This window comes from Myxine glutinosa, chromosome 13 (genome assembly GCF_964187855.1).
Source record: "Myxine glutinosa chromosome 13, kmMyxGlut1.1, whole genome shotgun sequence".
In the NCBI taxonomy this organism is placed as follows: domain Eukaryota; kingdom Metazoa; phylum Chordata; class Myxini; order Myxiniformes; family Myxinidae; genus Myxine; species Myxine glutinosa.
This window is the reverse complement of record NC_136273.1, coordinates 104,022,693-104,047,205: the sequence shown is the minus strand read 5'-3', so window position 1 is coordinate 104,047,205 and position 24,513 is coordinate 104,022,693. Positions and strand designations below refer to the sequence as shown.

Below are 24,513 nucleotides of genomic sequence, written 5' to 3'. Positions count from 1 at the left end.
CACCACCAACTAATTCAAAACACCTCACCACGAACTAATTCAAAACACCTCACCACGAACTAATTCAAAACACCTCACCACCAACTAATTCAAAACACCTCACCACCAACTAATTCAAAACACCTCACCACCACGTGATTCAAAACACCTCACCACCAACTAATTCAAAACACCTCACCACCAACTAATTCAAAACACCTCACCACCAACTAATTCAAAACACCTCACCACGAACTAATTCAAAACACCTCACCACCAACTAATTCAAAACACCTCACCACCAACTAATTCAAAACACCTCACCACCATGTGATTTAAAAACACCTCACCACCATGTGATTTAAAAACACCTCACCACCACGTGATTCAAAACACCTCACCACCAACTAATTCAAAACACCTCACCACCAACTAATTCAAAACACCTCACCACCATGTGATTTAAAAACACCTCACCACCATGTGATTTAAAAACACTTCACCACCACGTGATTCAAAACCACCACAACCTTATTAAAAACACTTCACAACCTCAAACAATTATTTTGCACAAATGTATTTGTAATATACGTGATATCACATTTTCTAAACAATTGAAGTTGAAAACTTAAGCTGAAAAAAAAAAAAATCCCAAATTTTTTTTTTTTTAAATAGTAAAATTTTTCAAAACAAATACCCTTAGGACATACCGACGGGAGAGATATGTGCATACCAGAAGTTTGGTACGATTTCATAAAAGATTGAGAAAATAGTTATATTGTTGTTGCGGTTTTTAGAACCTTCACATGTAAATTTAGTAGTAAATTCCCTTATAAATAACCCCTGTGTACATTTCCCCTTAATTGGCTGTTAATTGAAATAATTGCACCTTAGTTAGTCCACATTGCAACACGTAGCGAATCATAGGCCCTTTTCATAGTTGTATCATTATTATGTGTTCCAGCTAAGGCTGTGTTTCCAATAGTTGACTCTACGTTGCATCAATCAAATGAGATAGATCCCTTTCAATATCCCCAATGGCCTCCTAAAAGTGCCAGTAAGTTGCATGGGGCTGTGTTTACTGGCTCCACATCGCCCCAAACTCCATTGCCCATGAGGCGAGGATCAGAGAAGAAGGGCGTGGCCCCACCTCGTCATCAAAGGTGGAGCCAGAGAGCCCCTAACGACCAACCAGGAATCGGTGGGCATGGCTTGATAGGGCGTGGCAAGAAAGATCTGGCAAGTTCGAGAGGGTTCCAAAGGGGTGGTTATAAAACCCTGGGCGCGAGGCCCCCACAAGGACGAGACGCGCAGATGAGTTGGACAAAGAAGGTACGAATTGGAGTTGAGAGAGACGCGCATGAGGAGGTTCCAGAGAGTCGGTGAGAAGGCAGGAGAGACCAGCTGCGTGAAGCTCCGAGACGCTGCTTCGAGCAGCCCTGCCGCGTAAAGCTCTGACGCGCTGCTTCGAGCAGCCCTGCCGTGTGAACCCGAGTGCGGGGAGTCGGCGGCCGCTCGCTTCCAGCCCTGCCGTTCTGCACGGACCCTTCTTATCCTTCGTCCAGCCATTCCTGCCTGCAATCCCCTTTTGTGTACGTGAGTTTGTTCTATTCGTCTTGTCCCTGGGGTATAAGTTAAGCCTGTATAGTTAAGAATTGCACTGTGTATCTTCTTCTTCTTCTTCGTTCTGTAAATTACTTTCGTTTCTCCTTTGGTTTCTTTGGTTTTGTATAGTAGTAAATAAATACCTGTTCCTCCTTACTTTGGTTTCATTCTCGTCCGATCGCTTTCTTGATTTCTTTCAATTGAGTACCTGTGGCACGATTTTGGCCGAACCGCTTTATAATCGGGGTAATCTGTTAACGGCCCGCGTCGCGGCTCGCTTCACTCGGCGCAATCCATCCATTACGCTGCGGCCCGGGCGGGAGTATTTCCTTGCGTACCGGAAGGCGCTGGTACTTAGGTCATAGGAAGGATTGGCCTAATACCATATTCAGCGCTGACCGGGCGTGACGACATACCCCCAGGACCGGTCGGACAGCCAGCTTAAAAAGAAGAGGGGATTAAATCCCCCTCGGTAAGGGGAGTGTCGTCCCCCGGATCCATAACAATATATACATATATATATATATATATATATATATATATATATATATATATATATATATATATATATATATATATATATATAATTATATATATATATATATATATATAATTATATATATATATATATATATATAATTATATATATATATATATATATATATATATATATATAATTATATATATATATATATATATATATATATATATTTATATATATATATATATATATATATATATTATATATATATATATATATATATATATATATATATATATATATATATATATATATATATATATATATGTATATACGTATATGTATATGTATATATATATATATATATATATATATATATATATATATATATATATATATATATATATATATGTTGCGGTTTTGAGTTTTGTACAATAAAGGTTAAATTTTAACCTCATAGTTTAGTCACACTACAACATGTAGCCTCGCGATAGTTCAGTTATTTCTTAGTATGTGTGAGAATGGTCCTTTTCCTGTGTTCGTTTTGCGTTGAGTAGAATAATGAGAGTAGGTCCTCCATTGCCTTATGCCTCCTTGTGCTGCCTTTGGCGTTTTGGCGCGAATTAACACGAGGCAGGCCTGGCAAATCGAGCAGGGACCGAATGAGGGCGGCAGAGAAGCTGACGGTAAAGCCGTGGTCCCAACCCGCCGTACTTGCAAGTGCGTGCTGTCTACTTGCAAAAACGTGGGCACAATTTGGGGATCCGTACATGGTGAGTACCACCTCAGTACGGATTTGTGAGCACGCAGACACGCCGTAGCACTTTTAGTGCATGAGGAACTTTCGCTGCGTTCGGGATGCGGTCGGGCTATGGATTCACCCCAGTACGGGTGACGCGCGTGCCTTCTACAGCCAATGAGCGCACAACGCACTGACTCCGTGAGTCTTTTAAATTTTTCCCATGGTCACTTGCTCTACAGATGGCGCACTTCCACGCACTTACAACATGCGAGTGAGTAAGGACACCGTACGTGAGCAGCACGTGTAAGTACGGCCTCCGTACGATAACGTGGCAATCGCACGGAGATCGTACGTTGTAAGCAAGTTGTAAGCACGTACAACTCACTTACCACGTGTGCAACGTACGATGCACGCAACCGCTCACGGCCAGGCGTGGCATGCGGGCCACGTACTTACACCTTGCGCAACCGTGCGAGTGACGTGCGTTGACGTACTCTCTCCCTACTCTTGCCACTCCCTCCCCACGTTTTCGGAAAAACGTGGCGGCCGTGGCCTACCCAAAAAACGTACGGACTAAAAACACGCACGGTGGGTTGTGACCGGGCCTTAAGCGCGAGCCACCAATCAGGGCTCAAAGGGAGTGGCTGCAGCACTGCGTCACAGGGTGTGGTTGGAACATTCGAGAAGGCTCAGGGTGTGGCAATAAAACCCGTTGCGCGAAGCCCCCACGAGCAGTCGAGTGGAAAGGTGAGCTTGTGAGTCCTGCTGAGAGTTAGCAGTTCGGGGAGAGGTGAGCTTGTGCATTGAATTATAGGAGAGGCACGGGTTGATGAGAGTTGCGAGTTCTGAGAAAAGATGCGCATGAACTAAATTATAAGCTCTTACCAAATTGGACGCTCTGTTGAGCTTGAGGCTGAGCCTCTATTGGGTTACGCGAGTGATAGCGCGCCGGTAACCCAACGCGCTGTGGAAAACCGCCAAGCCGCCGCGAGACGCGTACATCCCCTCCCACCCTCCTGCCTCATCTGCCCTTCGTTCGAGAGACTTGCTACAAGGGTCCTTTCCACCACCTGCTTGCTTTCATCGCGGGACGTGCTATGACCGTGGAGAGCTACGCCGGGCGACGCCATTCCTGGACGACCAAGGCAGCGCGTGAACACCATCCTACCTGCATTTCCCCTTTGTGAGTGTGAGCAGGCCCGTGTCTGGGTTTAATATAAGACTACTTAAGTTCTGCTCTGTGTCTGCTTTCTACCGACTTGTACATATAAGTGTAAATAATAATTAAATAGTGTTCTTCCTTTATTCGACCGTCTCGTGTTTTCCATCATTGACTAAGCGTGGTACAAATAAAACCGCTCTAATCGGGTTCCAATACAAACGGTAACTGCACGGACCACGTGGTACGCAATCCGCTCACTGTACCCAAATTACACGTGGCCCATGCGAGGCTTGGTTCCCCGCTTCCGTGGTGGCGCAGGTATTTAGGTACGTGCGAGACTTGTCCCGAAACCCTACCTTGCGTTTGCCCGGGAGGGGCGTTTCAAGTCTCTGTTATGCCGGCCCAGAAAGAACAAGTGGCTTAATCTCCCCTTGGTAAGGGTAGGAAGGGCGGTGGAAAACCATAACAATTGGTAGTCAGGAGTGGGGATTTGGAACCCTGGACAAAATTTTGGACACCAAATTTACATATTGGCCGTAACATTTGGTGTCAGGGAGTGAGATTAGACCGGGGGTGCGCTTCACGTACTCGAAAATTACGAGCGACCGAAATTTAGTAGTAAAAGCCAAATTGTATTCGTACCATGGCTATCCAAGACTGTTGAATGCCGGTGGGGGTAGAAGATGAGGTAGATGTAGAATTGATGACCCAGGACCCACAGGAAGAGCTGGTAGACAAAGGGAGATTTGATGAGGGGGCAGTAGCTGGCGAAGAAAATGGCGGCGCCATGCACGTGGCGGCGAGAGCCGAGCCCGCGGTGCCAGCGGTTTCAGACCTGTACATGCTCCTAACTCAATTACGAGCAACCATAGAAATGGCGAGTGACAAATCCACCCGGGACATGAAAAAAATGGGTGGTCAATTGAAGGAAATGGGGGACAAATCCACCCGGGAATTGGAAGAGGTGAAAAATGGGTTGGAAAACAAAATGGACGCCCGAAGTGACAAATACATCCCGGAAATAAAAGAAATGGGGGAGGACATTGGGCGCAGGTTGAGCGAGGAGGTCGCAATGGGGCACGACGAGGTGACGTGGTGTGAGGAACGCATGGAGAGTGAGGTAGAGCAAGGCACAGCCAAATTGACCGGGGGTATAGAAATCGCGACGCGGGGTGTAGAAAAACTGGCGATCGTCAAATTGGAAAAAGAAATTTTATGCGCACCGGCGGTCGTCAAATAAATGATTGTAATTGAAATTGAGGAGACGGGAGAGAAAGTAAATAAATCGCGGGAGGTAGAAATGGAACCCGCCCAAAGTTTGTATTTGCATCGTGATGTCGGGCTTGCTAACTCAATGGAAAGTTTGCATGTGCTGGCGGGAAAGGAGGTCCCCAAGGGGAGTAGCAATTATGGCGCGAATGTGTTTGGCGCCAATGGGTTTTTGGTGCGTTTGGGAAAGAAACGAAACCCGGGCGGTCGTGGAAGGTCCATTGTGCGGTGTATGAGGGCGACTGGTGCGCGTGTGAGCAAAGTGTGCACCGGAGCGCAAGCATGTGAGCGAAAAGTGTATGACGGAATGTGCATGAGAAAAGTGCGTGGAGAAAAAGTGTGCGATTATTGTGTGTGTATCAGGAGAGTGCACACCAGTGGGTGTTCCAGACTGTGTGCGGGAAAAGTGTGTAACAGAATGTATGGGAGGCGCAGGGACGCCTGGATGTGCGAGTGCGGAGTGGGTTGCGAGTGGTGAGAATGCGGCTCAAGCATCGACACCAACCGGGGTAGCGTTTAGTGTGACGGATAGCCGAGTTGTGTGCAGCAGGGACTGGCCGGGATCGGTGCGGCGGCGGTTTCACAAGGACCGCCATGCACGACCCGTGCCGGCCCCCGCACTGTATGGTTGATGCCGAGCCATGGCGGCAAAGGCAATCGGCAAGGTTCAAGGGGAGGTAGGAGATTTCGGAGCCGCGCACTTTGGCAGGTGCGGTGCTCCGACCGTGGGCGGTTGGGCCATCGTGCGTGGGACCATGACGCCCCGCGAAGGGATGGAGCCCTGAACCTCGGCCCATCCATGCCTCCTCCCCTGGATCGAAAATGCCGTATGGACACCCCATAAAGGCGACTAACCACCCGCATGGATCGCTCGGCCTTTCGAAGCCGAGCCGTGATGACAATGTATTTCCACACAAAGAGGCTCGGGCATAGTGGACTGATGAGGATAGTGTACCCTACATGGGGGAATGGTAGTTTGACCATTCCTCACATGGCCAGGGCCCATGAGCATTATATTAGGGGGATGGCAGTGACAGGCACATGGGGGTGCCAGCGATGGTTACCTCCATGGGGCACCGAAGCTAGCCGAGGGAGGGCTAGGATAATGTTAGGGAATTAGAAGACCTTAGAAGACATGAGATTTAAGTAGTGACATTGTACCTATAGTGGGGACGTAGGTAGTTTAGATGGTTGTTAATGACGAAGGGAGTGCATAGTGCACAGGGATGATGGGGAAGCACGAGTTTTAGGGGAAAAGCAGTTCGATAGATGATGCTGTGTGTGTGAGGAATTGGTTGAGAGTAAACGGAATTGTATTGAGATAAATGGAGGTGTGTTGAAGTGTATGGATAAAGGTGTGTGAGCACAAAAGGTGTGTGAGGAAAGTAGTGTGTGAGCACAAAAGGTGTGTGAAATAAATGGTGTGCGAATAAATGGTGTGGAATGCTTGGTGTGGAATAAAAGGTGTGGAATGCATGGTGCGACTAGAGTGAATGGAGCGGAGATGGAACCCATTCACGGACGCCCGGGGTGGGTAGTGTAAAGTCAGGTAGTGGGCTTAGGTAAATTGTTTGGATATTGACACCTGTGGTGCAGGTAGTGGCAAAGGAGTGCTTTGGAGGGTGCATGAGTCAGTGAAATGGCTGGGCATGTGGTTTAATTGGTGCGTATGGTTATTGGGGCACTCCGCCACTGGTAGTTTGTCAGCCAGGTGAGGCCACAGGTAGGCTCTGGGAGCCAGTTAGGGTAGTTGTGAGTGGGGCCCGAGGATCCAAAGGAAGGACCCGGGTTGTCCAATGCCAAGGTGGGCATCAGGGGGTAAAGTGCCATGAGGGGCCTTCCCCAGTTTAGGTAGTCGCAGGAGCAGGTAAGCTAGGGTGGCGACTTCAGTGGCGGAGGTGGGCAGGTAGGTAGACCTGCTAGTGGAGCCACACGACCCAGCCCCGAAATTGTGCAAGGGCACAGTATGAAAATTTGTGGAAGTGAGACCCAAATTTCAAGGGCACCGCAGAGTGGGCAATGGGAATTCGGTTTTTAGAACCACAAAGTTTAAAGGTGGCCGATTGGCAGGGTACGACCCCGGGTAGGTTAAAAGTAAATGTCAGTAGTGTAGCTAGGATGAGAAATCCCTTTGCGCCATCCACAGCCATTCACCAAGGAGGACAAAGCTCCACACCAGGACCAAGTGAACTGTTGAGTGTGTTACGTGGTCCCCTCAGTGCCTACCAGGTCTCGGTGACCCCCGGACCGTGAGAGGACCCTCGCCAGCAAATAGTATTATATAGGCGCATTCGCCACGCAATCTATAGGAATTTCACCCAGGAGACAACTGATGTGCAAGTATATATTTCCAATGGTAATGATACCAAACACTTTCAAAGACACCACCACGGAGATTTTCCCCGAGCAATCAACAATACACAACCAGGCACAATCAATATTACAACCATGTGAACTCATCTACACAAACTCTAAGATGGCCATCTTAATCTTATACATTCCTCACGTGAGCCCCACTCCTGACTCCCTCCGTGGTCAATGTCTCTCCTCTCCGCACACGGGCGGTTGGACGAACCCCGGGCGGACGTGCTCCCAACGTGCAGTCTCGTACTGGGGCCGCGGCTGCAGCGCACCTCCTTGCCAAGCCACGGGGCAAACCCAGCGCGGCGTCCAACGGGCGCGAGGCCCCAAGGGCGACCCTTACGCGTCCTTGTAGATGGGCAAAAAAGGCCCTCTGGCACTCTCCCCACTCGGTGCCCTCTCTGGCACTGGGCTACCCGGGTCCATCCTCCGGATCCTCGGGCCCCATCCACAACTCTACCGGCTCCCAGAGCCCACCTGCGGCCTCACCTGGCCGACATCCTCACAGTGGTGGAGTGCCCAACCAACTACACACACTAACAGGCTACACGCCCAGCCATTTCCACAACACTAATGCACCCATTCACAACACCATTCTGCAACCGCACCACAAATGCCAATATTCAACCACAATTTACCTGCACCCTCTACCTAACACTTACACTACCCGCCCCGGGTGCTCGTGAAAGGGGGTCCACTCTTCCCCCATCCACACCTTCGCACCATGCACACCACTCCGTACCACTTACTCCAACTCTCTCCACACACCTGTACCTGCACACCTGTGCTCTCACACCTGGTGCTACCTGCACCCTTCTCTCCCCAAGCGCATTCGCGCTGATCCACACACTCACTACTCATACACTGCTCCACACACCTGTCCAATTGCACACCTGTGCAATCACACCTGTTCAATTCTCACACACACAGCATCATCTCAGCTAACTACTCCCTTCTGAAACTTGCGCTTCCCAGTCGTCCCTTTAACTATTGCGCTCCCTCGTCATTATAATCCACACTAATCTACCTGCGTCCCCACTACAGGTATCAGTCACTAACTAAACTTAACGTTACCTAATGTCAATCCTTGCTAGATCCCTACACACCATATCCTAACCCACCCGGGCTAGTTTTCACTGCCATACACCCCATAAACCTAGTGCTCCTTTGCCCCCCCATCTGTGAGGGATGGTGGATTTGCCATCCCACCACATCGGGGGTCTCTCACTACCAATTTTGCACATCAAATTTCAACAAATCAAAAATTTGCCAATCACTGCCCATCATCTGCCAATCACTACTGCCAATCCCTTGCCAATCATCAAATTTTGTTTTTCTCTAATTTTGGGTCCAAAACACTAACCTCATCTCCCAGTCTACTCACTAATACCTCTCGGTGCGCCAATCCCTGTCCAAAGCCCGGCTTCGTAAAGCCAAGCAATGGATGCTGGTTGTTTTGTGCCTGCGGCTGGATGCGTCCGGCACTCGGTGCAGGGACGGGGGCTTACCCGGGCCGAGATCCCACGCACCACCTCGGCGTGGAGCCATCCAATGTCCCGATCTCGACCTGCCGGCACGTCTCAACAAAACGTGGTCGCCATAACGACCCTTCCTATCGGGCTGCCCGCTCCGCCTAGTGGAGCACGGACGCGGCCGTTCAAAGCGAGGCCCAGCACGCACCGAGGGCCCGATTCGGCTAAAAGTCGACCTAACCTCTAACCCGTTTAATGTCGATGCTTCACCTGCATGCTTACACCCCGAAGCCCGTTCCTTGCTCACACATCCAGCCGTTTCCATGCCCCCCGTACCTTTCCTTACACACCCAGGTACACTCATTCCACTCACAGCCTTGGTCATACACCTGACCACCGAACATTTTGGCACACATTCGTTCGTAGCACACCTCACCAAAACACCTCTTCGCGCCCCCTCCTCGGTCACCTCCTCTGTGACAATCACAGGTGTGCCCTCATTCGCACACCCAACCACGTGCCTCACCACCAATTCCAGCGTGCATTCCCACTCACGCTCTACCATTCCAGGTGTGCATCCTTCCATCCCAGGTGTACATCCTCGCTCACCTGTCACAACTAACTCACGCTCCATGTCACTCTCACTACTTTCACCTCCACTCGTGACAACGCACTCACCCTTACTCTTGACAGCACACTCTTTCCTCATGCACCTGTCCGTCACACACCTTTCTCGCGCACACTCTCCCGTTACACCCTCTGTAACACTCACCACAGGTGGACACTCTTCCTTACTTCTGACAGCGCACTCTTTCCTCATGCACCTGGCCGTCACACACCTTTCTCGCGCACACTCTTGCGCACACTCTCCGGTCACACCCTCTGTAACACTCACCACACCACGCTTCCATGTGCTCCCTCGCACACGCGCTACGACCGACTCACTCTCGCCAGCACCCTCACTCCTTGGCACGCACTTTTTCCTCACACACCCCAGAGTCGGACTTTCTCGCACACCTCCTCTTTCGCACACCAGACCTGTCGCACACTTCACCAACGGCCTCTCACGAACACCCGGGTCCATCTCGACCCCCAAGCTCCTTAAATCCCCTGGCGCATCATACGCACGACCATATTGGTCACCACTTACACCAGGTCCTCTTCCTCTTCGCTTCTCCTCCATCACCTGCGAATCCCTCATCCGGTTAATGAGCACATCATCACGATCCAAACACAGACTTTGGACCAATTCTTTTATCTCCTCTTTTATCTCTTTCTTATCCCCTCTCCGTCGCTTCTTAATTTCGCTCATCCCTTCCTCCACTTCTTCTAATTTGTGCCTCACCTCTTTTATTCCCCGGTACGTCTCCTCAAGCTCGTCCTCCAAGGCTACCTTGACCGTTTCCATGTGCGTCCTCACCTGCCGGTCCTTCGTCTCCATTACCTCTATCACCTCGTCCAACCTCGTTGTCAGTCCCTCACGTACCATCTGACATTCCCTCTTTGTCGCTATCAAGTCGTTTTTAATTTCTTTTTGTGTCGCCTTTAAACCTCCTAATACCGCAGTGTTCCTTTGAACCTGCTCCACTAACTCCGTCTGTCCCACCGTCAGCTGCTCCACCTCCTGCGTCAGGTCCTCTATGCCCCCTTGTAACTTTACAGTCCCCTTTCTCACCTCCTTCTCCATGTGCTCCTTACAGTGCCTCACCTCCTCGCGCACTCCTCCGACCTCCTCACTCACTCCTCTTCTGATCTCCTCTCCCATCACTTGCATCTCCTGCCCAGATGCCACCCTCATCTGCTCCATTTCCTCCCTGTGAGCATCCAGTTTGGTTTCTACCCCCATTCTGACCCCCTCTATCTGCTGCTCCATTTGTTTAACTTCCCTTTCCGCTTGGTCCCTCATGTCCCTCAATTTGCCTTCCATACTGTTTTCTAACCCCTCTAACCCTTTTTGCATCCCTTCCATTTGATTCTCTTGAGCGGCCATTCTGTTTTCTACCCCCGTTAACCCATTCTTTACTTCTTTTATCCCGTTGTCTAACTCCTCAAAATTATTGTCTAACTTCTCAATTTTCTTGTCTAACTCCTCAAAATTATTGTCTAACTTCTCAATTTTCTTGTCTAACTCCTCAAAATTATTGTCTAACTTCTCACCGGTACCCCTCGCTTCGTCCCTCATTACCCCCATTTGGCCCTCTAATCGCTCACCCTGAGCATCCATCCGGTTCCCCATTACCCCCATTTGGCCCTCTATTCGTTCCATAAGGGCCCTCATTTGCAACATAAAAAGGTTCGGATCCACCAGGGGCGCTGCCACGGTCACGGGCGCGGTGACCAGCGAGGCGCCATTTTGCGCGTCTGCTACCCTCGCTGCTTCGCTCTCCTCACGTCCCTCAATTTGGTCCTGGACCGACCCTGCCTCACTCTCCCCTACCGGACCCCAGCCGTCTTGATCCGCCATAGCGCGACTTGCAAAATTCGGTTTTTTTTTTTTTTTATTTTCGTAAAACAAATTGAAATTTCGCCGTTATAATTTCGCGCGGGAAACGCGCTCCGAATCGATTTTCCCTCCCAAAATTTGGGCCTAATTAATTTAGTCCCGGGTTCGAATTCCACTCCTCGACACCAATTGTTACAGATACGACTTTGATGGTATGGTGGGCCGAGCGGGATGGCCGCCGTATCCGTACAAGTTACCCGATTGTGCCCGAATGTTGACTAATCGCGCTACGCTGGCTCAATAGGAAAGAGAAGACACCCGGCTGGGTTATAATGACACAATACGACACCAGGGGTTCAGTTCTCAAGTATATTCGTACGGAAAAAGGTTAGATTACAAGGACAAGAGGGAAACATAGGAAGGTGGGCACTTAAACACACTCTTATATTAACCCTAGACAGACCACAGATAAACGGGACAAGGCTCACTCACACGGGGTTTGATGGCCAGGAAAGCGGCAGTCGATGGCTCAGGTGCACCTGGCTCAGGGACAGAATCGCGTACGGTGGTGTCCAGCAGATGCGGGGAGGTCGCTCAGCGCTCGTGGGTCGCGACTTTGGTCTCAAGCTGGGGAGGTCGCTCAGCGCTCGGGAGGGTGGCGTCTTTTCCTTCCAAGCTCGGGGCGCATCTTACGTCACGTCCGGCGCGGGGCCGCGTATATCCGGCGGGGAGTCACGCCCTCGCTCGTTAGCTCCGCCCCATATGGCATCGGCCCATGGCTTCTCATTGGGTGCGGGGGTTACCGGCTCCGCCCTTGACGAGGGGCCGACAGGGAGCCCCTTCGTGGTAACCCCGTGGAGCGCGTGGTCAATGGCGGCTAACCGAGCCGGAAGGAGGACGCCCACTCCCCATGCCGTCACCGCGCCGCCCCCCTCTTTTGTTGTTGTTGTTGTAGTTGGCGCTTCTTCATGGGGAAGAGATGCGGAGAGGTATGGGGAGGTCCTAAACTTCCTAACAGGTGCCATATAATCACATTCTGGTGCAACGAAGAGTCATAATTAATGGAAACAAGTCCTTAACTGACATAGATTAAGAATAACTAGCAAGATGTCCTATAATTGTCTACGTGTGGTGCGGGGGACCTGGGCACGACATTTAATGGGGGGATGAAGGGGAAGATCGGCTCTAATGGGTGTTGTTTACAGACAATGGGACTAGGGAATGGGGTAAGGGAGAGTTGGGGAGTATCGGAGAAAATAGGGGAATATTTACAAGCGGATATGGAGGCCAAATTCCATATTCGCAACAATATGTAACAAGTGTAAGACGCATCACGGCGTAGAGTGACATTGTGTTTGTTCCATTCCTTCCTTCCTGGGAGGGATTGGGAGACGAATCTGGTATAGAGGGGGATATGGGAGACAAGATGTAGAGACGAATTTGTAAATACAAGAAAGGGCTAGGGTAGTGTAAGCCGACGTTGGGGGGTACGAACGGATAGGGACGAGCCTGCTCCGCTCGCTCCTCCGCGCCCCTCACGCTGCATTACCTTGTGTTTTTGTGTACCTTTGCGCCCTTTCCGCTTTGCTGGTCATGCTTTGTCTCTCCCCCCCCACCCCAGGACCATTTTGGAGGTGGAACTGTGCAGCACCATCGACCTGTGCAGCATTCCCTGCTGCACTTTGCTACATCTGTGCAGCCAAACTGCGCAGCACTTTGCTGCCATATCCTTGTGTGTAACTTTGCTCCACCTGTGCAGCACTTTGCTGCTACAAACACTTTGCTGCACCACACACATTATGGACCACAAGTTTTGTGGCACCTTGCTGCAACATCACCTTGCATCTTCGGACCACTTGTTTTGAGTGGCATGAATGTCACGCAGTCGGACCACATAGGGTTGGCCCTGCTTGGCAATAAAATAAAATGAACGCATTTTTTGTGTAGTTTTATTATGGTGTGCTAGGGATGAGAAGATTTGTAAGTTTAGTTAGCCCTGAAGAGCAGGAATGGCCTGTATGCCGGTCCGGGGGCTAGCCGGTTTGATATATGCACACGCAAGAAGCAAGAAGCAAGAAGCAAGATGCAAGAAGCAAGCAGCAAGTGTTATGGATATTGAGTGTGTTTGTGGTTTTGCTTTGCTTTCTCTCCCCTCCAATCTTCTTTTCAAAAAGGACAGGTCCTGGGTCATAGAATTGGAAATAAGAGCAAGTTTTTTGTGCTTGTATATAAAATGCTGCCCAACCGGCTATATGTTTAGTTTGACAAATTCCGGATTCGGTTAATTGTGGGCGTGATTCTGTAAGTTAGCTACTCAACGCAATAGGTGGGACATATTTAGTGTTTTAAAACTGTCGCACCCACGGGTGAGAGTAAATGTTAGGGGGAACCACATCTATATGTCACATGTAAAAGTAATTTTCCAGATCATTCTCAAAACCGGTCGTTCCATTTTTGTTAGGTTCGACTCGGGGACGAGTCTGACGAGGGAGAGGGGTGGTGTTGGGGTTTTGAGTTTTGTACAATAAAGGTTAAATTTCCCCCTCATAGTTTAGTCACACTACAACATGTAGCCTCGCGATAGTTCAGTTATTTCTTCGTATGTGTGAGAATAGTCCTTTTCCTGTGTTAGTTTTGCGTTGAGTAGAATAATGAGAGTAGGTCCTCCATTGCCTTACGCCTTCTCGTGCTGCCTTTGGCTTTTTGGCGCGAATTAACACGAGGCAGGCCTGGGAAATCGAGCAGGGACCGAATGAGGGCGACAGAGAAGCTGACGGTAAGCGTGAGCCGCCAATCAGGGCTCAAAGGGAGTGGCTGCAGCACTGCATCACAGGGTGTGGTTGGAACATTCGAGAAGGCTCAGGGTGTGGCAATAAAACCCATTGCGCGAAGCCCCCACGAGCAGTCGAGTGGAAAGGTGAGCTTGTGAGTTCTGCTGAGAGTTAGCAGTTCGGGGAGAGGTGAGCTTGTGCATTGAGTTATTGGAGAGGCACGGGTTGATGAGAGTTATGAGTTCTGAGAAAAGTCGCGCATGAACTAAGTTATAAGCTCTTACCAAATTGGACGCTCGGTTGAGCTTGAGGCCGAGCCTCTATCTATCTATCCTGAGGTCCCGACACGCCCTTGCTCGCTTGGCCCCGATGAAAGCCTCGCTGGGTGTTCTCCAAACAGGGGCAAAATCGCCCAAGCTGCGCTGGATTTCGGCAGTGGAAGCCTTGCTTGCTCGGCCCCGATGAAGGCCTTGCTGCGTGTTTTCCAAACAGGGGCAGAATCGCCCAAGCCACACCGGATTTCGGTGGCGGAAAGCAGCCACGAAGCGACTATATTCGGTCGGGCTGTAAGGCGAACACCACGGCGGCCCGGTCAGCACCACACCCTTGGAAAGGACTTCGATGCTGTCAATATATATATATATATATATATATATATATATATATATATATATGTATATATATATGTATATATATATATATATATATATATATATATATATATATATATATATATATATATATATATATGTATACATGAAACATATAACAAATATCATGAAACATTTACATTTTGTTGTCCATTGTATAATTTAAATAAACATAAATGCAAATTTCGCATGTGGAAAAAGTAAGTACACCCCTACATTTATCACTACTTCAAATACCTAAAATTAGAATCAGGGGCACCAGCTCAGGTGCAAATGATTAGAACATCGTTAGAGAGGATCTTGGAGGAACCTGTCTTATTTAAACCTGACATTTAGTTTGGTTTGCTCTTTGTTGTTGAAGTGTGCGGCGTCATCATGGCTAGATCAAAAGAGCTCTCCGAGGCCTTCAGAAATAAGGTTATAGATGCCTACGAGTCTGGGAAGGGATTTAAAAAGATCTCGAAACAATTTGAAATCAATCATTCGACTGTCCGGAAGATCATCTACAAGTGGAGAAGATTCCAAACAACTGCCAACTTGTTCAGGCCAGGCCGCCCCAGCAAGTTCAGCCCGAGAGCAGACCGCAAGATGCTGAAAGAAGTCTCTAAGAACCCCAGAATGTCATCATGGCACCTACAGGTAACTCTTGCCACTGTTGATGTCAAAGTGCATTAGTCTACCATTAGAAAGAGGCTGCACAAATTTGATCTACATAGGAGGTGTGCCAGGAGGAAACCTTTGCTGTCTAGAAAGAACATCAGGGCAAGACTAAAGTTTGCCAATAAACACCGAGGCAAAAACCAGTACTTCTAGAACAATGTGCTCTGGACAGATGAGTCAAAGGTAGAACTATTTGGCCACAGTATCAGAAGACAAGTTTGGTGAAAACCAAAGACAGCATTTGACCACAAGAACCTGATACCAACTGTAAAGCATGGTGGTGGAAATATTATGGTTTGGGGCAGCTTTGCTGCATCAGGGCCTGGGCAGCTCACCATCATAGAATCCACTATGAATTTTTCATTGTACCAGAGGGTGCTCGAGGATAATGTGAGGCCATCTGTCTGAAAGTTGAAGCTCATCTGAAGGTGGACCTTGCAACATGACAATGACCCTAAACATACCAGTAAATCCACCAAGGAATGGCTGAAAAGAAAGAAATGGAAGGTTCAGGAATGGGCAAGTCAAAGCCTGGATCTAAATCCCATCGAGATGTTGTGGGGGGATTTGAAACGAGCTGTGCATGCAAGAAACCCCTCAAACATCGCACAGCTGAAATAATTCTGCATGGAGGAGGGGGCAAAAATTTCTCCCAGTCGATGCCAGAGACTGGTAGACAGTTATAAGAAACGCCTACTTGAGGTTGTTTCTGCCAAAGGGGGCAATACCACCTATTAGAGCCAAGGGTGTACTTACTTTTTCCACATGCGAAATTTGCATTTATGTTTATTTAAATTATACAATGGTCTACAAAATGTAAATGTTTCATGATATTTGTTATATTATATCACCTTTATCTATCAATATTGTTGAAATGAAGATCAAATACCTGTATGTTGAAATATGTTGAAAAAGTCAAAACTTTACATGGGGTGTGCTTACTTTTTCACGTGACTATATATATATTACGTATGTATGTATATATGTGTGTGTGTGTATATACAATCGGACCCTGCTATTCGCGGGGGATACGTTCCTTAAAAATGCCACGAATTGCGAAACCGCGAAAGGCGGGGCATTGTTTCAATGGAATGGAGGGAAGCCGCTTCTGATTCCCCAGGTGAATTTGTTCTCTGAGCTCATCTACGTCGATCAAAGTTAAGTTTTTATTTTGCTGTGTGTTTCTAGTGTTACGTGGTCCTCCCGGTAACTACCTGGTCTTGGTGACCCCCGGACCGTGGGAGGGACCCCGCCAGAAAGATATATGGTTTATACGCTTTCGTAACGCAATCAATATGAATTCCGGTCAATAAGAAACCCCACACCAAGGATCCGGAATAATCAATAATATATTCCCCGAGCAATCAACAACCATCAACAATCAACAATAAATATTACTAAGATGGCCATCTTATATATGTGTCCCCCCTTTCCCCACTCACGACCACTTGGGTCACTGTCCCTCACAATGTCTCTCTTCTCCGCACACGGGCGGTTGAACGAACCCCGGGTGGACGTGCTCCAAACGTGCACGTCTCGTACCGGGGACAGCTGCTGCAGCGCACACCTCCTTGCCAAGCAACGGGGCAAAACCAAACGCGGCTTGCAACGTGCGCGAGGCCCAAGATGCGACCCGTACGCGTCCTTGTAGACGGTGAGGCGAACTGTGCCGGACGCTTGGTTCCGTGCACGAACCCACGGCGACTTGACGTGTAAATGGGTAATTACCCCGCGCAGGTAACTCCTTTCGCCAGACGGGCTTTCAAACGCAGCATCCCCCACGCTGCTCAATATCGATACCGCTCGCGTCGGAGTTCGGCGAGGAAGAGGAAGAAGATCGCCGCTTCTCCCGGACCTCGTGTATTTTCTTCTTCCGTTTCCGGTCTCCTTTTCCCCAGAAGGGCTCCTGACCCTTTAATCACAACAACCTTTAATCGAATAAACATTAATAAGCAATGACCTGAATAGTAATTCACATAAATGCGTAACACTCCCCCCCTTCAAGAAAGAAAGTTTGAACCCAGCGAAAACTTTCTTTGCCGGCCAACTTTGATAAACAAATCAGATAACTCACACCCCCCAAATCATCAGTTCCCCCCGGGCACAGTTATCACTTAAAAACAAAGCAACAAAATTTCACACCATCCCCTAGATTAATTCCCTCTGGACCAAGCGTCAACCACTTCTAGTTTCTCTTGAATGACGGTTAAGAGGTGGTGACCAAAGCCCCCAAAGTTAAACCTCTCGATAGCACTTTTTCGGGATGCCCAGCTGAGTATTCCCTACATGGACGCCTTAAGGAAGGTGGAGTTCACGGTTAGTCCGGGGAGGAAAGTTCATTACATGGACGCCTTTAAGAACGTGGAGTTCACGGTTAGTCCGTGCAGGAAAGTTCACTACCTGGACGCCTTTAAGAACGTGGCGTTCACGGTTAGTCCGTGTAGGAGCCCCGGCTCGGCGGCTCCCCCGTATATAGTGCTTCAACTTCTCCAGACTCCTAACAGTTACGGTGGGACCCCTTGTCCCAGCCGTTACCTGACTGGCGGTCTCCTTCTCGGCCAGTGCTCTGACATTCATTCTTTCGGGAGGTGCCGTAACTCTGGGAGCCTCCATAGTAATATTGGCTGCTGCCAACCCCAAAACTACTGCCAAGTTGTCCTCTTCTGTAGACCTCTCGATGCCTACGAAATGCCTTCCCTACTGTTATGGTCCGACCCTCCAAATCCTTACCATTCCAATTCTTCTCTGCCTCTCTGGCGTCTCTTGTGCTTGCAAACGTGACAAAGCCAAACCCTCTTGACCGTTGCGTTTCCCTGTCTTTTACCACCCGCACTTCCACCAGCGGCCCATATCTGTTGAAGACAGAGGTCAGAGCTTCTTCCTCTGTGTTGAAGTTCAGTCCCCCTACAAATAACTTGGAACTTTTGTCGCCATCCCGAGCGGGGGTGGTGTTATTTCCCCTGCGGGGCTCTTTACCCACCCTCGGGTAACCATAAATTTGCCCCCCGGCCAAATCATTCCCGATAATCACAGATACTCCCTCTACAGGAAGCGTGGCTTGTAAACCGACGGTGACCGGTCCTGACACCAAATCGGATTCCAAATGGATGACATGAAGTGGGGCACTAACACAGCCACCGATCCCTTGTAACCGAACACTATCACCAGTTGCGGTACTCTTTGACAATGGCAAAATGCCTTCAAGCATTAAGGATTGATGGGCTCCTGTGTCCCTCAAAACCCTAACCGGTCTTGGGATAGTCAAGTCTCCCTGGAGTGAGACCAACCCCTCATAAATAAATGGTTGGTAACTCTTCTGTGGGCGATTTCTTACGCTTGCCATCGCATTCGGAGTGGTAATAGTCGGACTCCGCTCTGGGTTTTCCCTTTTCATGAGGTAACAACTGGACATCAAGTGTCCAGGTTTCTTGCGAAAAGCGCAAGTAGGCCCGGAGGAAAAACTCGTGGTCTGCCTCGGGCCCCCCGAAAAATAAGTTTGTCTTGGGCCCGTAGCCCCCTGATTTCGAACAGTTCGGGTATCAGCGTTGTCCCCATAATCATCTCGAGGCCGCCACCATGTATTGTCGTTCTCCGCACCTGCTGTTCCACACCTCCCCTGCGGAGATCTAGGCGAGGAGTTAGGTTCGTGGACCCCTATCCAGTGTGTTAAGGCATAATCATCTGCCATGGTGGCTGCATCCCACAACTTCGGTACTTTCTTTTCCTGCAGGTACACTTTGATGTCCTCGTGGACACACTGTTGAAATTCCTCCACCAGCATCAGGTCACGCAACGCTTCGAAGTTGTTCCCGACTCCTTTTGACTCACACCACCGATCAAACATGTTTTCTTTCACTCTGGCAAACTCCACATGGGTCTCACTCTCCCTCTTCCTGGCATTCCTGAATTTTTGCCGGTAAGCTTCTGGAACCAACTCATAGGCTTTGAGGATGTGCTTCTTCAATACCTCATAATCTGCACATTGGTCCATTGGTAGCGCCGAATAAATCTCTTGAGCTTTACCCACCAGCACACTTTACACTTTGCACCAGGCCTCCTCCGGCCAGTTTAACTGTCGAGCCACTTTCTCAAAGTGTGGAAAAAATTGAGTGACTTCCTTTTCACTGAAGGGTGGAACCAGCCTCACATGTCTGCCCACCTCCCAGGTGTTCTGGCTAGGTGTCGACCCCGTCAGCAAGGGTGGTACCTCTCCCCGTTCTCTCATTAAATCCAGCTCCTTGAATTTAATCTCTTGCTGAAGCGCCAGATCACGTTCCTTCAACTCCCTTTCGGCTTTTCTCTCCTCTGCTTCGAGTTCCCTGGCAGCTCTCCTCTCCTCTGCTTTTCTCCCTTCTAACCTTTCCTGGAGTTCTCGTTCTACTCTCCTTTCCTCTGCTTGTTTCTCTTCTCTCCTCTCTTCTGCTTTCCTTTCTTCTTCTGCTCTTTCCTTTTCTGCTTTCCTTTCTTCTTCTGCTAACCTTTCCTGGAGTTCTCGTCCACTCTCCTTTCCTCTGCTTGTTTCTCTTCTCTCCTCTCTTCTGCTTTCCTTTCTTCTTCTGCTCTTTCCTTTTCTGCTTTCCTTTCTTCTTCTTTTAACCTTTCCTGGAGTTCTCGTTCCACTCTCCTTTCCTCTGCTTGTTTCTCTTCTCTCCTCTCTTCTGCTTTCCTTTCCTCTTCTTTGAACCGTTCCTGGCTCCGTAATTGCAACTCCAGTTTCCGGAGCTCAACGTCTTCTGGTTCTTCGGGTAGCCACTCCCAGGCTAACTCGTCCCATGTTCCTAATCCCACCATAGACTGTATCACCGTGGTCTGCAACTCTGCCTTCCTCAAATTAGTTCGGACCTCCAAGTTAAAATGTTTGGCCAATTTCAAGAGGTCCGCTTTTAGTAATGCTCGGAACTGTGCCTCACTAGGGGTTACCACAAAGTTCTGTGCCACAAACGCCATGGTGACTAATGGTAACACCTGTTAACCTTCACCCCAGAAATTTCCAACAAAGAAAAGCAACAGTATTACTATTATTGCTATTGTTTTTTTTTGTTTGTTTTTTTTGTTGTTGTTGTTGTTGTTTTGTCGACAGAGCAAAACAATTTTAGGAACGTTGGAAAAGTTCCCACTCTTGGGAATTCTTTCCCGGACGAAAATGTAGAAAATTTTATAGAGCCCGGACGTAGACCCAATTGCGAATCCGCAAATTGTAATTCGGACGAGCCCCCAATTTCTGTTACGTGGTCCTCCCGGTAACTACCTGGTCTTGGTGACCCCCGGACCGTGGGAGGGACCCCGCCAGAAAGATATATGGTTTATACGCTTTCGTAACGCAATCAATATGAATTCCGGTCAATAAGAATCCCCACACCAAGGATCCGGAATAATCAATAATATATTCCCCGAGCAATCAACAACCATCAACAATCAACAATCAATATTACTAAGATGGCCATCTTATATGTGTCCCCCCCTTTCCCCACTCACGACCACTTGGGTCACTGTCCCTCACAATGTCTCTCTTCTCCGCACATGGGTGGTTGAACGAACCCCGGGCGGACGTGCTCCAAACGTGCACGTCTCATACCGGGGACAGCTGCTGCAGCGCACACCTCCTTGCCAAGCAACGGGGCAAAACCAAACGCGGCTTGCAACACGCGCGAGGCCCAAGGTGCGACCCGTATGCGTCCTTGTAGACGGTGAGGCGAACTGTGCCGGACACTTGGTTCCGTGCACGAACCCACGGCGACTTGATGTGTAAATGGGTAATTACCCCGTGCAGGTAACTCCTTTCGCCAGACGGGCTTTCAAATGCAGCATCCCCCACGCTGCTCAATATCGATACCGCTCGCGTCGGAGCTCGGCGAGGAAGAGGAAGAAGATCGCCGCTTCTCCCGGACCTCGTGTCTTTTCTTCTTCCGTTTCCGGTCTCCTTTTCCCCAGAAGGGCTCCTGACCCTTTAATCACAACAACCTTTAATCGAATAAACATTAATAAGCAATGACCTGAATAGTAATTCACATAAATCCGTAACACTAGTTTGATCTTGTTTTTCAATTCAATTTAGTCAGTTTTTCGGACTTGTTTGGGGCCTGGTTAGCCTCGAGGCCTCGCCGGTCTGCTAGTTTCTGTCTTTTGTTTGTTCACGGTCACTCTTCCTCTGGTTTACCCTTTTTTCACCCCCTACTGTCCCTAACCTCTTACCCTTTGTTTAATGTCTTAAATACAAAAAAATCATAATAATTTCCTTCCCTCCTCGCAGCCCCCTCCTCCCCCACCCGAGACCACTTGTTGTCTTTCCCCTTCCATCTTCTTTCCATTATATCTCCTTCCTCTCCAGCCCATTTTTTTTTTTTTCCCCCCCCACCTTTCCAATTTTTGAATAATTCACCACATTCCTTCAACCTCTCCCCTTCTTCCCTTGTTTCTCAGATCCGCTTTCACCTAACCTTCGAAAAAATATATATATTAACGAAGAAGATAAAAAGGAGGCCTCTCCTCCCGAACTAACAAATTGCTTATACACCTCCCGGTTCCTTTGCCCTCTGCTCCCCTTGCTTGTTAATCTCCTATTCTTCTGCATTTCAGGAAATTCCCCAGACTGTTCACAGTTTTTTTTGAAAAAGTTTAATCTCCCCCCTGCCATGCTGTACTGTTTTGTATATTATCACTCGCTCTTCTTCCTCTTCAAAAGGCTGTCTTCAATTTTCTCATGAAATGTTTCCATCACAAATTTTTTTTATATCTCTTACAGTTCTTCCTTTCTTCATTCTCCAAACTCACCTTCATTCCACCCCTCTTCAAACGTTTTCAAATGGATCTCTGGCTTGAAAATCTCAAGAAACCCAATTTATAATAAATGTTCGATTTTCATTACCGGTAATTGTTCAAAACTTTAAAATCTCTCCACTCACCGATCCCCTTCTAATCTTCCCCCTCACCCCTCCCCTTCTAATCTTCCTCCTCACTCCTCCCCTGCTAAACTTCCCCCTCACCCATCCCCTTCTAATCTTCCCCCTCACTCCTCCCCTTCCAATCTTGCCCCTTACCCCTCCCCTTCAAATCTCCCCCCTCACCTCCACAACTCCCAACTCACCCCTCCCCTTCCAATCTCCCCACTCACCTCTAAAATCTCCCCCTTCAGCCCTCCCCTCCAAAACGTCCCCCGAACCACTTCCCTTCTAATCACCCCCCTCAACCCTCCCCTCAAAATCTGCCCTCTCAACCCTTCCCTTCTAACCTCCCCACTCACCCTTCCCCTTCTAATCTCCCCCCTGTCCCCTCCCCTTCAAATCTCCCCCCTCACCATTTTTCTTCCATTCTCCGTCCTCCTCAAAGCTGCCTCCTCCCCGCTTTCTCTCCCTTCCAACTCATAACTCCACCTCCTCCAACCTTCCACTTCGCTCTGCCCCCCTCAAACAACACCTCACTGTGCGTCATCCCATCACCATCAAACCTCCTAGCTCTTCTGCAATCTCCCACACACTGTCAACAGCTCTCCCTACCTTCCCTGCCCCTCCCACATCTTACCCTACCCATTCCCTCCCCTGTCATGTACCCGATGCTCCCCCTCCCTCTTCCTTAATGGTATGGACCTCAAACATCCGGAGCCTTTGCTCAAACCTGACTGCTCTCTCAATTCAGGTTGCTCCTGACAAACCAGACGTAATCTGCTTCACAGAAACTTTCCTTCTTCAAGATGTCTCTGATTCCTTAATATCTCTTCCTGGTTACTCCCTCCTCTGGTATGATAGACCTGAGCCTCGTCCTGGTGGTGGGGTTGCTATCTTTATCAAAAAATCTCTTCCTCACTCTCCTTGCACTGCCCTCTCTCCACCCCATCCCCAGGAGTACCTCTGGCAATGGCTTCCTCTCTGCTCCCACCTTTTGCTCACATGTGTTCTGTGCCATCCTCCAAACAATGATTACCCCTCCATTTAAATCTCACTGTCTGACAAGTGACAACATGGACCAACTTCTATCCACTCATCCCGACTCTCTCTTCCTCATATGTGGCGACTTCAACTGTCATCATGCCAGCTGGCTGGGTGTGCGTACCTCTCGCACCAGCCATGGCACCTCAGCAAAGGACTTCTGCGACTAATTGGGACTGACACAATCTGTCAACTTCCCGGCCCGAATCGCCGTCAACAGTACATCATCTTTTCTTGACTTGGTTATGAGTAACTTCCCTGAAAATGTCTGCTGTTCTTCTTCTGCTCCAATCGGTTCTTCTGATCATTTCCTTGTTAAGGTGGACATCTCTCTCACCATTCTCAGAGAGCGTCCACAGCGCCGACGAGTCTGGTATTTCATTCAGGCCAAATGGTATGGTCTTCAAGCAGCCATCAATCATCTGGACTGGTCTCCCATCTCTACTGCCTCTGACATCAACTCATCCTTGTAATTCTTCCAAAGTAAACTGCTCTCTCTCATGCACAGATTCATCCCATCTCGTCTTCAGTTGTCATACCCTTCCTCCCATCCACGGTACACTGAATCTTGTAGTGAGGCAATTGCATTGAAACAACTCTCAGTTCCTTTCACAAAGCTCGGAACAAGTATGTCTTCCCTCAGGAGAGCCAGGAAAAAATATCTCTCCACTCTCAAGACTGAACTCTCAAACCTGTCTCCCTCCTCCAAATCATGCTGGTGTCTGGTCAAATCTGTTTCTGGTGTTTGTTCCCCTTCCATCCCCTCCCTTACCTTAAACGGCTACACAGCTGACTCTGTACGTGAAAAGGCCGAATGCCTCAACGCTGTGTTTGCCTCAAAATCTTGTGTCCCAAACCCGTCTCTCTCTGTACCCACCTTACCCAGTCGAACCCAGCTGCTCCTGGATTCTGTGTCCTTCTCTGCTGACAAGGTGGAGTAGTTTCTGTCAAACCTCAACTCTGATTGTGCAACTGGACCAGATTGAATCAGCCCAC

At 48.9% G+C, this 24,513-nt stretch overlaps 1 protein-coding gene across 4 annotated transcripts in view; it reads left to right on the top strand.

Annotated features, from left to right (window-relative positions):
- Positions 1-24,513, top strand: part of LOC137439152 (sterile alpha motif domain-containing protein 9-like) — a 56,492-nt gene that overhangs the window by 16,625 nt on the left and 15,354 nt on the right. For 2 of the 4 annotated variants that reach the window (XR_013621282.1, XM_078767845.1), the window contains exon 1: positions 12,839-13,246. The exons of 1 other annotated variant lie outside the window; for it this stretch is intronic. Coding sequence is in view for 1 of the 3 variants with exons in the window: in XM_078767845.1 (XP_078623971.1) it covers positions 13,108-13,246 (139 nt within the window). In the remaining 2 variants the exon portion in view is untranslated. Of the gene's footprint in view, positions 1-12,838; positions 13,247-24,513 lie in introns of those variants that run through there. One more of the 4 variants, XM_068134877.2, reaches the window with a different exon arrangement.